At 60.8% G+C, this 13,371-nt stretch overlaps 3 protein-coding genes across 5 annotated transcripts; 1 reads left to right on the plus strand and 2 right to left on the minus strand.

Annotated features, from left to right (window-relative positions):
* Window positions 1–801: 801 nt before the first annotated feature.
* On the minus strand, window positions 802–5,882 carry PURB (purine rich element binding protein B). The gene has a single exon (XM_066206136.1). It carries the CDS (start codon window positions 5,880–5,882, stop codon window positions 4,878–4,880), a length of 1,005 nt encoding a protein of 334 aa, XP_066062233.1. The 3' UTR covers window positions 802–4,877.
* Window positions 5,883–7,368: 1,486 nt separating this feature from the next.
* On the minus strand, window positions 7,369–8,747 carry COX5B (cytochrome c oxidase subunit 5B). The gene is made up of 4 exons (XM_066206156.1): window positions 8,610–8,747; window positions 8,422–8,495; window positions 7,935–8,034; window positions 7,369–7,576 (listed from the first exon to the last, which is right to left on the minus strand). The coding sequence occupies exons 1-4, from the start codon at window positions 8,701–8,703 to the stop codon at window positions 7,464–7,466; spliced, it is 381 nt and encodes a 126-aa protein (XP_066062253.1). The 5' UTR covers window positions 8,704–8,747; the 3' UTR covers window positions 7,369–7,463.
* A 1,189-nt stretch (window positions 8,748–9,936) lies between these two features.
* Window positions 9,937–13,233, plus strand: LOC136302666 (calsenilin-like). 3 transcript variants are annotated; one of them, XM_066206147.1, is made up of 8 exons: window positions 9,937–10,118; window positions 11,161–11,285; window positions 11,373–11,442; window positions 11,547–11,617; window positions 11,874–11,981; window positions 12,060–12,164; window positions 12,247–12,309; window positions 12,661–13,233. In XM_066206147.1, exons 1-8 carry the CDS (start codon window positions 10,016–10,018, stop codon window positions 12,706–12,708), a joined length of 693 nt encoding a protein of 230 aa, XP_066062244.1. In that variant the 5' UTR covers window positions 9,937–10,015; the 3' UTR covers window positions 12,709–13,233. The 3 variants fall into 3 exon arrangements, with proteins under 3 accessions (XP_066062244.1, XP_066062243.1, XP_066062245.1); XM_066206146.1 differs by lacking the exon at window positions 12,661–13,233 and having other exon boundaries at window positions 12,247–12,520; XM_066206148.1 differs by lacking the exons at window positions 11,874–11,981; window positions 12,661–13,233 and having other exon boundaries at window positions 12,247–12,520.
* The last annotated feature ends 138 nt before the right edge of the window (window positions 13,234–13,371 follow it).

Here is a 13,371-nt window from a genome sequence, read left to right on the forward strand (position 1 = left end):
CCCGCAGGGAGCCGCAGCGCGGGAGGCGGGGGTTGCGGCACCGCCGGTGGGGACACGACACGGGCACAGCGGGGACACGGCACGCAGCCCTGGGCACGGCACCGTGCTTGTGTATTGCTCAATACACACACCTGCACGTGTGGCACAGCCGTGTGATGGCACACACGCCTGACACACACCGCGCAGTCGTGCGCGTGGCTCACAACCCTTTCACATCTGTGCACGCACACCTGTGCATGCACCTGCCTGAGCCATGGCACACACACCACGCACGTGCCATGCCAAACCCTCCCAGCCTTACACCCACACGCAGCAGGCAGCCATGTGACGGCACACACCTTGTACACACTTAACACACACACCCACAACAGGAAGCCATGTGATAGCACAAGTGCCTTATACTCATTTTACACACACCTTACACACACCAGGCAGCAGTGTGATGACACACACACCTCACGCACACTTTACACACACCCACACACAGATTACACCCGTGCACGCACCAGCCTGACGTGTGACACGAAATGCCTAAGCCACACCAAACCTTCTCCCTCCCCACCGTGCTGGTACCTCACACCGCCCAACCCCCCTGAGTCAAGAGACCCCCTCAGGACAAGGTGGGGGGACCCCACATTCCCTGTTTGTGTCCCTGACGCCTTCACGACATCCTGCATATCCCTGTAATGCCACAGGGTGACCACCCCACCCCTCACCACAATGGTGGCACCAGCTCCAGGCTCCGGGGCCCCCCACAGCACCCCCAAGAAGCAAGTCGGGCCCAGGCTGGTTTTCATTCACTTTTCCGCATACTTTATTTGTTACAAACATACAATTCTTTAAATATAGACTGTAAAACTCCATTTGCAAAAATCTGCTACGTCAGGAGTGCTCGGAGCAGGAGGAGTTCGTCGCGTTGGCCTCATCTGCGCTAGTGGTAACACCCAGGACCTGCCTCCGGCCCCTGGAGCCGCCCCGCCGGCCGCAGGGAAGGGACACGGGGGCCCCGGCCCCCCCAGCTGCCTAAAGTGCAGGTTTGCTTTAGTTTTTGTTTTTCTTTCATTAAAAAAATAACAGGAATAAAACTTTATTTTTTTTTTCTCTTTTCGGCAAAGGGACATCAGGGTGAGCGCTCAGGGAGGGAGGTGGCGCTCCCGGGGTCTGCTGCTCTGAGGAGGATCTGGTGCTTGGAGGAGGATCCAACATTCATAGGATCCGGTTCTCAGAGGATCCAACTCTCTGAGGAGGACCTGCTGCTTGGAGAAGAACCCAGCTCAAAGAGGAGGGTCCAGTGTTTGGAGGATCCAACTCTTGGAGGATCCAGCTCTCAAGAGGATCCAACTTGGAGGATCTGGCTCCTGGAGGAGGATCTAGCACTCAGAGAAGGATCTGGTGCTCAGAGGATCCAGCTCTTGGAGGATCCAATTCTTGAAGAATCCAACTCTTGAAGGAGGATCGGGCACTCAGAGGATCCAGCTTTCGGAAGATAAAATTCTTGGAGGACCCAGCTGTCAGAGAATCCATCTCTGGGAGTGCCTGGCTCTTGGAGGAGGATCCAGTGCTCTCCCCACTGATGCTGTCCCAGCCTCCTGGCTGGGCTGACCCGTGTGCTGGGGCCTGGTGAGCCACCCGTGCTGAACCCGCTCTCAGCCACTGCTCCGAGGCCAGAACCCCCTGGGGTTCTGTTGTGGGGCTGGACCCCGGGGGCTCCAGGCCACGCTGTGCTCCTTCCCAGCTGTCCCGCCTGGATCTGGGTTCTCCCGCCAACACCCAATCCCGGTTCTGCATGGCTTGGCTCTGCTGGCTCTACCGGCTCCGTGAGGATGAGGAGGGTGATGCCACCCGTGGCCAGGCCTTGCCCTGCAGGAACATCTGGGAGCATCCACAGAGCCAGCTGGGATTTCCCACTGGGAATACCTGCTGAGCTCCATGGTGCACCACCCTGCATACCCCCAGTGTTCCCATAGCTGCTTTTTTTTAATCTTTTCCAGGTTTTTTGAGATTTTTTTTTTCCACTTTTTGCTTTTTTACGAGACCAGCGAGGGGTTGGCTTGGTTTTGTCAGCAACACGAGGAGCCACCACTGGCATGGCCCCCTCAAACCATCCCCCACTGCCCCCAAATTGCCTGGAAACAAGGCAGGAGAATCTGAATTTTCTTCCGTATTTTTTAGGGCAAAAATAATTGAAGCTGTTAGAACTTGCCCTGGAAGCACCACCCGCTCCAGACCCAGCCATTTGGGGTATATTCCACTGGGTTTTAGGGCATTGTACAAGACTTCCAATATCCTGTCTGTACAGCCATCATCGCGTTCTCCATCAGCCCCTGAGGCAGCAAAGCTGGAAGTACCAGGAATTTGGGATATTTTTCCCCCTATTTGTGGTTTAAAAATAATAAAAAAAAAGCAATTTGCCCATTTTCTACAGAATTCAACCCAAAACTCAAACGAATCTGAGCTATGTACACACAGCCATGTCTATACACACAGAGATGGGAAGGGGGTTCAGGGGAGATGCTGGCGTTGTCCCGCTTTTCTGGGAAACACCCAATGGCTCCTGGGGGGCTCCAAGAGAAAAAAAAAATATGCTGCCCCCCAAGATCCCCTCTCCCATGGCAGCCCCCATGGCTGCTCCCCTTGCTCCAGCTGGCACCTCAAATCCCCTTTTCTCCCTGTTTTATCTCATTTTGGCTGTTTTTTTCTGCTGTCGTCCCCTGACGTGCTCTGCTCTTCCCACCCAAATGGAGCTGTGGGAGGTTGTGTCCAGGATCCAGCGCTTCCCTGGCCAGGAAAGGCTCCTTGAGCCAATGCCGGGAGCTTTTTTGGGTATATTACTGGATTTTGGTGGTTTTGCCTTTTTTTTTTTTTTTTCCCTCTTCCATGTATTTCTAGCCAGCTCCCAGAGCTGGGCTGGGCTGGCAGCGATTCTGCCGCTCTCCCAGAGTAAATAAGGCTAAATCACCGCAATTCAGCCAAAAGAAAGAAACCCAAAGGAATATATATATATATATTTATATATATATATATATATATATATATATATCTCATCCTCTTCAAAAATAAAAGGAGAGGTCCTGCGGCTGGACGCCGGTGAGTCCCACGGAGCTGGGAGCATTTTTCCCCCAAATCCGTCATCGCCGTCGTGGTTTATGGTTTTTCTCCGTGGCAAAGAACACAGGACTAGGAGGATGGGTGGATACAGCAGGAATTCACCGGAAAGAGCTGCCTGAGGGTACAAAATACAGTACAGACACATCGGCCATCGAGGAAAGACTATTGCTCCCATGTGAGTGAGTGAGGGATCCAGGTCCTTTGCGACGGAGAAGGCTTAAAAATGGGATAAACAGAAGAAATTCGCTTTAAAAATCCCTTTAAAAAGAGCGACGGCAGCCGGAGCAGTGGGAGCAGCGGGATGGGGCCGGGGGCTGGACGGATGGACAGCGGCGTCCCTGCAGTGTGGGGGCTTCCCCAGGGGTCTGTGGTTGTTCCTCACTTCCCAATAAATATGAAGAGAGGGAGATGCTGGATCCATGGTAATAAATTAAGGAAGCAGCTGATTGGGCTCCCAAAAATGGATTAAAAGGAAAAAAAAAAAAAAAAAAAAAAAAAAGAAAAGTCCTAGAAGTGGTGAAACTGTAGGAGAAGAAGAGGCAAAACTTTGGAATGAGAGCGATGGAGTTCAGAGTTATGGGAAAACAGGGTGAAAAACCGGAATTCTGGAAAGGGCAGGACTGAGCTGAGGGAGTGAAAAAGAATTTAAAAAAAAAAAAGACTATTTGAGAGTGGAAAAATTTGTTTAATAAGAGGTGGCTGCAGGGACCAGGCAGTGCCAGGGCCAGGCCCAGGGGGGCAAAAAAAAAAGACAAAAGGAGGCAAAAAATAACAATAAACCTCCAAAATCCACCCCCAAGGTGCCGGGGCCGGGCGTGGCCACAGATTTGGGGCCGGAAAATCCAATTTGGGTGAAGCCAAGGGGCGGATTCCGGCGGGTCCTGGTGAAACGGGGCCGGAGGCGCCTTATTTGGAGAGAAGGGGAAGATGGTTCACCCCGTCGAGTTTTTCCTTGTGCTTTGTGCCGGCGCCTCCCCCTTCCCGGCGGGAAACGGGGAGGGGGGGGAAACGGTCAGAAATCGGCAAAACTGAGGAAATCTTTCCTAATTGTCAGGGACCCGCCAGCTCGGGGCTGGTTCCAGTTCGGGCGCCCGGAGTTTGCATCCCAAAAAAAAAAAACCCAATAAACCAAAAAAACAACAAACGTGGAAAGAGAAAAAAAAAAAAAAAAAAAAAAAGAAAAAAAAAAAGAAAAAAAAAAAGAAGGAAAAATCACAAGCCGAGGGAACGGCCGTTGGTCCAAGGTGCCTCTGCTGCCCCCCAACCCCGGCGCTGCCGCTCGGCTCCAGGGCCCTCGGGTGCTGGTTTTGATGGGGGGGCATCGGGAGGGGTCTGCGGGCGACCCCCCGTCCCCCCCAAAGCAGCGAGTCCTGGGGGCCGGGGGTCCCATGATGGGATCAGGGGAGGGGGCGGGGGGACCGCGGGCGGCAGCACGGTTGGGCCGGTTTCTCGCTCTCCGGTGGCGGCAGGAGGGGGGGGCTCGGGGGGCTCGGGGACCCCCGCGCCCCACCGCTGCTGTAGGAGGCTCGGGGACCCCTTTGTCCCGTTGCTGGGAGCGGGGACTTGGGGGGTTTGGGGTCCCCTTCATCCCGTCGCTGGGAGGGGTATAGGGGGGCTCAGGGACCCCTTTGCCCCATCGCTGTGGGGGGGGGGGGTCGGGGGACCCCTTTGCCCCGTCACTGGGAAGGGGGATTGGGGACCCCTTCGCCCCGGGGCTCGGGGAGGGTGGTGGGGGGCCGGCGTAGGGGTCGAGGGCTGGGGGGATCGGCTCAGTCGTCGTCCACGTCGTCGCCGTCGGAATCGTCACCGGCGCCGCTGCCGCTGCCGGGTCCCGGCGGGCCGGCGCGCCGGTCGTAGAGCTTGTCCCGCTGGCGCTCCTGGATGTCGCGCATCTCCTCGGCGTAGCGGCAGAAGGCGCCGCCGAACTTGGCCCAGGCCTTGTAGGGGACGGTGATGGCGTTGCGGTAGGACGGCTTCACCTCACTGACCCGCAGAAACACCCCGTACTTGTTGCAGCCCACGTCGAAGAAGAAGCGCTTGGAGTCCACGGTGATGGACGTGCCCTCGGGCAGCTCCCCGTAGAGCCCTCCGCCGCCCGGGCCGCCGCCGCCGGGGCCGCCCAGCTCGTCCTCCTCGCCCCCGTAATCGTCGATGAGCTTGGCCAGGGCGTCGCGGAACTCGATGAGGCCCTGGGCGGGCAACGCGATGGTCTGGCCGCTCTGCAGCCCGGGGGGGCCTCCCGCGAACCCCCCCGGGCCGCCGGGGCCGCGGTTCACGGTCTGGCGGATGCGCAGGAAGCGCCCCCGCTGGTTTTCCTTCAGGTCCAGGTAGTACTTGCGGTTCTCCCGCACCAGGAACTCGCTCTTGAGGGCGCGGCGGGGCCCGGCGCCGTCCTCGCCCGGCGGCCCCGCGGCCTGGGCCAGCTGCTCGGGGCTGGACGGGCCCAGCTGCGCGTAGTGCTCGATGAAGTCGCCCAGGTAGTCGCGGAACTCGGCGGCCACGGCCATGGAGAGCGTGAGGCGGCTCTTGGAGCCGCCCGCGCCCACCTCGGCGATCTTGAGGAAGCGGCCCTTGGCGTTCTGCTTCACGTCCAGGTAGAAGCGCTTGTTCTGGATGTCCAGCCGCTTAGACGCCAGCTCCTGCGTCTCCTGCTCGGGCCCGACCGCGCCGCCGCCGCCGGGCCCCGCGGCCGGGCCGGCCCCCCCCGCCCCGCCGCGGGCGGTCCCGAACCCGCCGCCGCCGCCGCGCTCGCTGCCGCTGTCCCCGTCCGCCATCTTGTCCGCCCGCCCCGCGCGCCGCCCGCTTCCGGCCCCGCTGCGACACCGCTGACGTCACCGCCGCACCGCCGCCGTCACGTGCGCCGGGGGCCCCGCCCGCCGCGTCCCCGCGCGCCCCCGGCGAAGCTCCGCCCCCACCAGGCCCCGCCCCGCAGCCCCCTCCTCTCCAATTCCAGCTATCCGAGTCCAGCCCCCAGGTGTCAGTCACCATTGCCTCGCCTCCCATTGGTCACTGGGCCCAGGCCCCTCCCGGCAACATTCTCCATTGCGCGCAGAACTCTGCTGCCGGGCTGTCAGTCACGGCCACAGCTGGCTCCTATTGGTCAATGAGACCCAGTGCTCCGCCCCCTGCTCCGCAGCCCCCTCTCCTTTTCCCTCGCAGGCGATCTACTGCGGCAGAACCCCGCCCCCCGGCTGTCAGTCTCGGGCTCCTATTGGTCCCGGAAGCCACGCCCCTTCTTTCCCGGCGCTCTCTTCGTTGACTGCCTATTCCCGCCCTTCCCTGCTGTCATTCACAGCCTCCCGCAGGCCCCATTGGTCCGTGAGGTACAAAGCCCCACCCCCCAGCTGCCACTCACTGTTACCACAGCCCCCATTGGCCAATGACGCTCACAGCTCCACCCCTTCCAGCCAATGATGCATGACGTCATGGCCAGTTACCATGACATCATCGATGACATCATGGCTAGTCAGTAGCACTTGGGGCCACCCTTCGGATGGGCAACCTCCAGGTGCTCCCTGAGCCCACCCAGACCCCTCAGCAGGGCCTGGAGGGCAGAACCCACATTCCCCTCCCCCCCAATATGGGATGACCTGTCTGCGGGGACTCCTCAAGTCAGGGATGTGTCAGCCTCTAAGGGACACCCTGGGACCATGCAGGGTCTCTGGGGATCTTATGGGAACCAACAGGGACTTCCCTGGATCTCCTCAGAACCTTCAGGCATCTCCTGAGGTCTCATGTGGATCTCTTGGCATCTCGTGGGGCCTTCCAAGTCCCCTCAGAGGAAGATGGAGCCACAGGTGCCTGGCAGGATTGGCACCCTGGGACCCTCCAGGAGGAGATTCCTGCCTACAGAGGCATCACCCACAGGAGAGGCAAGTATATGTCCAAGGAGACAAAAAGGTCCCCAGGGGGGATCTGGGAGGCAACTTTGTGTGTCTGGAGGGCTGTGATCTGTCCAAGAGGTTGTGGGACCAACCCAACCCCCCTCAGTGCTCAGGGGCTTCTTTTGAGGTGGGACATCCCACAGGCTGGGCAATGAAGCCCACAGGGGACAAAGCAGCAACAGGACCCACTAGGCTTTCCCCCCTGCAGCTGGACCCAGGGCAGAGGGACAATGAAATGGGATCCCCCCCACCTCAAATACTGCTCCTAGGCCATGGCATCCCCCTCAGACCCCCATGTCCCCTCCCCACTCACAGTGACACCCCCATGGCCTGATGCCCCTGCCCCACGGCCCCCCCAGCACAGACATAGTCAGGCTCTCCACACAACCTCTTTATCTGGGGTGATTCAGGGGGGTTCAACAAGGTCCCGGGATCCTGGGGAGGTGATGGTGGAGGGTCCCACAGCCCCCCTCAGTGGGGCAGCTCATGGGGGATCAGTTTGTAGTGGGCACCGCAGGAGGGGCAGCGCTGGGCCTCGCCCTTGTGCAGCCAGAACCAAACCACGTAGCTGTTGTCCTCCTCACCTGGGGGGACAGGGACAGCATGGGACAGGGACAGCGCAGGACAGGGAGGGACAGGCATGGGGGCGAGGAACAGTGGACATGGACAGTGTGGGACAGAGCTCAAGGACAGAAGGGGATGGATGGGGGATGGACAAATGTACAAGGGACAGGAATGGACACGTGAACACCACGAACAGGCATGGATGCAAGGATGGACACATGGACAGGATAGAACAGACATGGATGCAAGGATGGACACGTGGACAGGACAGACACGGGAAAGGACACACTGACAGGAAAAGGACAGACACATGGACATGGGGATGGACATAAGGACACGGGCAGGAAAGACACACAGACAGGGATGTGGGGCACTTACAGACGCAGCCCACAATGCGCTTGTTGGTGATGGAGGGGACGAGGTTCGGGTCCTCCTTGGTGCCCGCGTAGCGCTTGGGCCGGAACATGCTGTACGGATCCTATGGGCAAGGGGTGAGCGGGGACACCCCCGGACTGTGAGCGCCCCAGAATCCCAACCTGCCGCTCCGTGCCTCAGACCCACAACCGCCCCTAAGGGCAGCCTGTCCCCGAAAACCCCAAACTGACCACCCCACCCTGGCGGTGCCCAGTTCCACCCCCAAGACACCCTGTGCCTGAGATTCCTCCAACTCTGAGACCCTCAGACCCTCCAAAGAACTCTCCTACCTTAGACTCTGCAACCCTCCAAGGACACCAAAACTCTGAAACACTCCCTCCCAGAAAACGCCGCCACCACCCGAGCACTCCCCAAACCCTCTGGGATCCCCAGCTCTTCTCAGCCCTTACCCCTCAGATGCTCCCGAGGTTCCCCAACCCCCGGCACTCACCAAACCCTTGTTCACGGCCTCCATCACCTTCCGCTCCATCCCGGTCGCCTGTTCCTCATCGCTGGCCAGGTTCCCTGTGGGGCGCCGTCACACTGGGGGTGCAGACACCCCGCCCCAATCCCCCCCCGGTCCCGCTCGTTCCTCCCCTGCTCCCTCCCCGTTTCCCCGCTTCCCCGGTCCTGGCTCACCGGGCACGCCGAGGTGGCGGGCGGGCACGGCGCGAGCAGAAGCCGCAGGCAAGAGCCGCAGGGCCACGCTCACCCGCAGTAACCTTGAGGCCATGGCGGCGAGAGTGGCGGCACTTCCGGCACGGGCGGAAGCGGAAGTGACGCTGGGCGGGGCGGTGGGGCCGAGCGATGGAACCGCGCGCCGCTGGTCGGAGCTCCGCCCCCTTTACCACGCCCACAAACGAGAGTCCCGCCCCCGTTCTGGCCCCGCCCCCACTGCGGGCCCGGTGGTCACGGTGGGCGGGGAGGGCGAGGCTGAGATTTTGGATGGGAGATGGGATCCCCGTGGGAACAGGGACACCCCTGACGGGATAGGGACAGCCCTTGGGGCTCAAGGGCGACAATGTCCCCCGAGGCCTGGGTATGGAATTACCCTGGGGACAGTGGAGCACTCCTGGGGGAACAGGGACAATATCCCGGGGCCGATGGAAACAGCGCAGCCCCCGGGACAACGGGGACAGCCCCCAGGGGGGCAGGGACAACGTCCCTAGGGGCCGTGGGGATGAAACACCTTGGGACTGGGGGGGAGCCGGGGATACCCTGGAGGTGACAGGGACACCGCATGGGGGACAGGGATGATGTCCCTGGGATCATCAGGATGGGACACCCCTGGAATGATGGGGACGATGAAACCTCCTGAGGGATGGAGACAGATTACTCTGGGGCCTTGGGGACATGACACCCCGGGGGTACAGGGCCAGTGTCCCTGCGGACCTGGGGACAAGACCAGCCCAGGACACTGCGGAGTGACATCCCTGTGGCAATGGCTGCAGATGGCCACGGGGGAAGATGACACTACTAGCGGCACAGGGACAGCCCCGGGGGGACAGGGACGGTCCTCGGAGAACAGGGCCAGCGTCCTCAGGACTATGGGACACCCACAGAGGGGGTGGGGACAGCTCTGGCGGAACAGGGACAGTCCCCCCGCCTTCTCTGCCTCAGTTTCCCCTCCCCTCGCTGCTTACTCATCCCTATTGATCCCATCGATCCCACCGGACGTGGGGGGGCAAAGCAACCTTTTTTTCACCTAATTTTGAGGCCCACTCTGGTTTGATGCCCCCGGTTGTGAACCCAGCATCCACGGGTGCTGCGAGGAGCGAGGGTAGCGCCCCTGCCCACCCAACCCCCAACTTTCTTTGGGAAACTGAAAATAAAATATGGGAAAGCAACGCCGGGGCGGACGGGGGGGGGGGGGGGGGCAGGGGGTGGGCGCGTGCCAAGGGAGGAGGAGGAGGAGGAGGAGGAGGGCAGGACAGCCGGACACGGGCGGGCGGCAGGCGCAGTACCCGCCCCGCGCTCCCACAGCACCCAGCGCCCGCACCCCCGCAGGCTTTGGGGGGGGAGCCCCCAATCCCCCCCCAGGGGCCATGGGCATCCAGGGCATGGAGCTGTGCGCCGTGGCCGTTGTCATCCTCCTCTTCATTGCTGTCCTCAAGCAGTTCGGCATCTTGGAGCCCATCTCTGTAGAAGGTACCCCTCCCTTAACCTTAATTAATCCTAATTATTTAATTAAATTAATTCTCACCCCCCCCCCCCATCTCGGGGTGTCCCTGTCCCTCCTCCCTAATGATCTGTTGGCCTCTAATTGGTCCCTGTGGAGTAGAACTGGCTGGTTTTGGGGTTCCTCCTCAGGAGGGTTTGGGGTGATGGCTGAGGTTTTGGGACTGTGGGGGTGAGCGGGCAGGGCCCCCAACCCCTCCCCAGCAGTGTCATGGCCCAGCCATGCTCCAACTTTCCCCAAGGGGCTGTGCTGCCAGCGGCCCCCCAAAAACCTGGGAGGGTGGGCACCCTCACCCCAGAGATTTCCCGCTCCTCCCAGGGTTCCCATGCCCTGTTAACTCCCAGGAGCAGATAATGGGGACCCCCAGTAACCCCCAAACCTTCCCAAGGTGGGCCAAGAGGGCTCGGAGCTGGTGCTGACCCCCAACAAGCCCCCCGAGGTGGGGTGCTGGGGGAGCCTCGACTCCACAGTGACCCCCAAAACCTCCTGAGGTGGGACACAGGGAGACCCAAGTCCTGCATCAGCCCTTGAACCTCCCCTCAGAGGTCCCCCACTCCCCCACTGTCCCCCAGTACTGCCTGTGTTGGGACATCAGGGACCCCCGAGTCCTCTGAGACCCCTCACAGCAGGAGCTGGGGGTTCACCCCCCTCTGACAGTGCCTGGGAATTTTACAGGCTCCGAACCCCATCCCAAAATTGCTGACACCCCTCTGTGCTGAGCGGCCCCACAGGGGCTTCCCAGGCTGAAATTATTAATGAACCATCATTTATTAATTACCTTCTGCTGGGCCGGGCTGGAGCAGCAGTGGCAAAGAGGCAGCTGAGGAATGTTCGGTGCCTTGGGAATGTGGGAAACCCCTTGGGATGCAACACCTGTGGTGTTCCAGGGTCCTGAGGGAGATTCGGGGTCTGCTGAGGAGCTGAGCAGTAGTTTTAGGGGGATGGGGGTGGGTTTAGGAGTGGAGGGGGTGTTCTTAAGGGGGATCCTTGCCCGGGGGTCTCTCCTGGCAGACAGTGGTGATGCCGACGTGGAGCTCCCGACAATCCGGCACCAACCCGAGGAGCTGGAACAGCTGCTGGCTCGGACCAAGTTCACCAAGACGGAGCTTCAATCCCTCTACCGTGGCTTCAAGAACGTGAGTATGGGGGTTCGTTGCCCCGACCCCCCAAATCCATTGGTCCCTGCTTTTCTTTGGGGTCACTGGCACCGCCCCCCTTCCCAGGAATGTCCCAGTGGCCTTGTGGATGAGGAAACCTTCACACTCATCTACTCGCGGTTCTTCCCTCAAGGCGGTGAGTCGGGAGTGCCCAAACCCAGCAGGAGGGTCTGGGGGGGCCCATCCAGAAAAACTCCTGATCCCAGTCCCGGGGGAGTCACCGTCCCCCTTCCCCTGCAGACGCCAGCTCCTATGCCCACTTCTTGTTCGACGCCTTCGACGCCGACCGCAACGGGGCTCTCTGCTTCCAGGTGGGAATTCCTGGTGGGAATGGCTGTGCCAGCACCGTGATTCATCACATCTTCCCCCTCCTCTTCCCCCTCCCAGGCTGTGGCCAACTCTCCCTCGCGGGTGCCGGGCGCACCGGGCGCTGCGGCAGTGGGGGGTAAAAATAACAGGATCAATAGGGAATGAAATCCCTCGGGCGCCCAGGGATCGATGTGGCAGCAGCAGGGAGGGGCAGGGGTGAGGGTCCCGCCCCGCTCATGGCCAGGACCCCTCTGTCAGGATTTCGCAGTGGGGCTCTCGGTGCTGCTGCGGGGGACGGAGCAGCAGAAGCTGAAGTGGACGTTTGACCTCTACGACGTGAATAAGGACGGCTGTGTCACCAAGGAGGTGACAGTGGGGAACACTGGGGGGCTGGTGGCATGGGGACACCCAGACGGGGTCCTGCCAGCGCCCTGTGTCCCCTAGGACATGCTGGAGATCATGAAATCCATCTATGCCATGATGGGCCGCTGCACTGAGCCCGCCCTGGGGACCAGCGTGCCGGCCCAGCACGTGGAGCTGTTCTTCCAGGTGAGGCTGCCCCCACTGTCACCTCGTGGGGCCGCTCTGCGGCCAGGGGTGGCCCCGCTGAGCCCTGGCCACTCCCTTGCAGAAGATGGACAGGAACAGGGACGGCGTGGTGACCTTCGAGGAGTTCCTGGCCACGTGCCAGGAGGTGAGGGGCTCTGTGGTGCACCATCCTCCTCCTCCTCCTTGTTCTATCCCACAATGACGTGCTGCGGACATCAGGAGAGAGAAGGACAAAAGGGTCACCCCGGGAGGGATGGGAGTGGGACAGGAGAGGAGGGACGGGAGGAGAGGCACAGGAGTCAGAGCTGGGAGAGGGATGCGGGGCAGAGAGCAGGATTGTGATGGGAAGTGTGGGATGCAGGGTACAGGGGGTGGGGACAGGAGATGGGGACAGGATGAGGGGAAGACAAGGGAGATGGTGAAAGGGTGACAAGGAGAGCTGGGAGGAGGGAAGTGGGAGGAGGGGGACACGGGGTCTCTGGTCTCTCCTTCCCAGGACAACGACATCATGAGCTCCATGCAGATCTTCCACAACGTGCTCTAAACCCTGTCCCGCCCCGGAGATTTTTTTACTATTTCAGACAAACAAGAAGTTCAGAGTCAGGAGAAATCCAGCATGTGGATCCTGGAGATGGGACAGGACAAGGATGACGTGTCCACCAGAGCCCCCTGGGCACGGTGCCGCCACCTGCCAGACAGACCCATTTTGGGGGGCTGAGCCTCCCCTCTACACCGACTCCCCCCCTCGGCGGTGCAGGGACCTGACACAGCACAAACCCGACCCCAGGGTCCCCTGGGGTGGGGGCCCCCGGGACATGGGGACTGCCTGGGGCATGAGGACCCTCGGAGATGGCATCCCCCAGGGCAGGGACCCCCGGGATGTGGGGGCCCTCTGGGTGGGGGTCTCCATGTCGCAACCATGAAATGCAGCCCCCAGACACTAACCAAAAGCACACAGTCCTTCCTCCTCCCAACACTCAGGGGACCCACCATGAAACACCTTCTCCCAAGAGCGCGGAGAGGGGCGGATTTTATAAATAAACCAAATAGTGACGATTTAGGGGTGAAACGAAGTCAAAAGGGGCGTGAGAGACGCGCAGTGTCCCGGTCCCTATCCTGCTCTCTGTCCCTGCCTGTGTTCCAGTCCCCTCGACCAGCTCCTGTTCCGCTCCCAGTCCTATTCCCCGTGCCTCTTCCAGCCCCCGTC

The sequence above is a fragment of the Chamaea fasciata genome, unplaced genomic scaffold (assembly GCF_029207755.1).
Source record: "Chamaea fasciata isolate MVZ Bird 193981 ecotype frontalis unplaced genomic scaffold, bChaFas1.0.hap1 SCAF_30, whole genome shotgun sequence".
NCBI classification, from domain to species: Eukaryota; Metazoa; Chordata; class Aves; order Passeriformes; family Sylviidae; genus Chamaea; species Chamaea fasciata.

What these genes read in the sequence shown, in the direction of transcription:
- LOC136302666 (XM_066206146.1), top strand. Translation starts at nt 10,016, where the DNA reads ATGGGCATCCAGGGCATGGAGCTGTGCGCCGTGGCCGTTGTCATCCTC. An exon ending in GGAGCCCATCTCTGTAGAAG is followed by an intron (nt 10,119 to 11,160) that starts GTACCCCTCCCT and finishes CTCTCCTGGCAG; the next exon opens with ACAGTGGTGATGCCGACGTG. An exon ending in ACGTGGAGCTGTTCTTCCAG is followed by an intron (nt 12,165 to 12,246) that starts GTGAGGCTGCCC and finishes ACTCCCTTGCAG; the next exon opens with AAGATGGACAGGAACAGGGA.
- COX5B (XM_066206156.1), bottom strand. Translation starts at nt 8,703, where the DNA reads ATGGCCTCAAGGTTACTGCGGGTGAGCGTGGCCCTGCGGCTCTTGCCT. An exon ending in CCGCCACCTCGGCGTGCCCG is followed by an intron (nt 8,496 to 8,609) that starts GTGAGCCAGGAC and finishes GGCGCCCCACAG; the next exon opens with GGAACCTGGCCAGCGATGAG. An exon ending in GCGCATTGTGGGCTGCGTCT is followed by an intron (nt 7,577 to 7,934) that starts GTAAGTGCCCCA and finishes CTGTCCCCCCAG; the next exon opens with GTGAGGAGGACAACAGCTAC.
- PURB (XM_066206136.1), bottom strand. Translation starts at nt 5,882, where the DNA reads ATGGCGGACGGGGACAGCGGCAGCGAGCGCGGCGGCGGCGGCGGGTTC.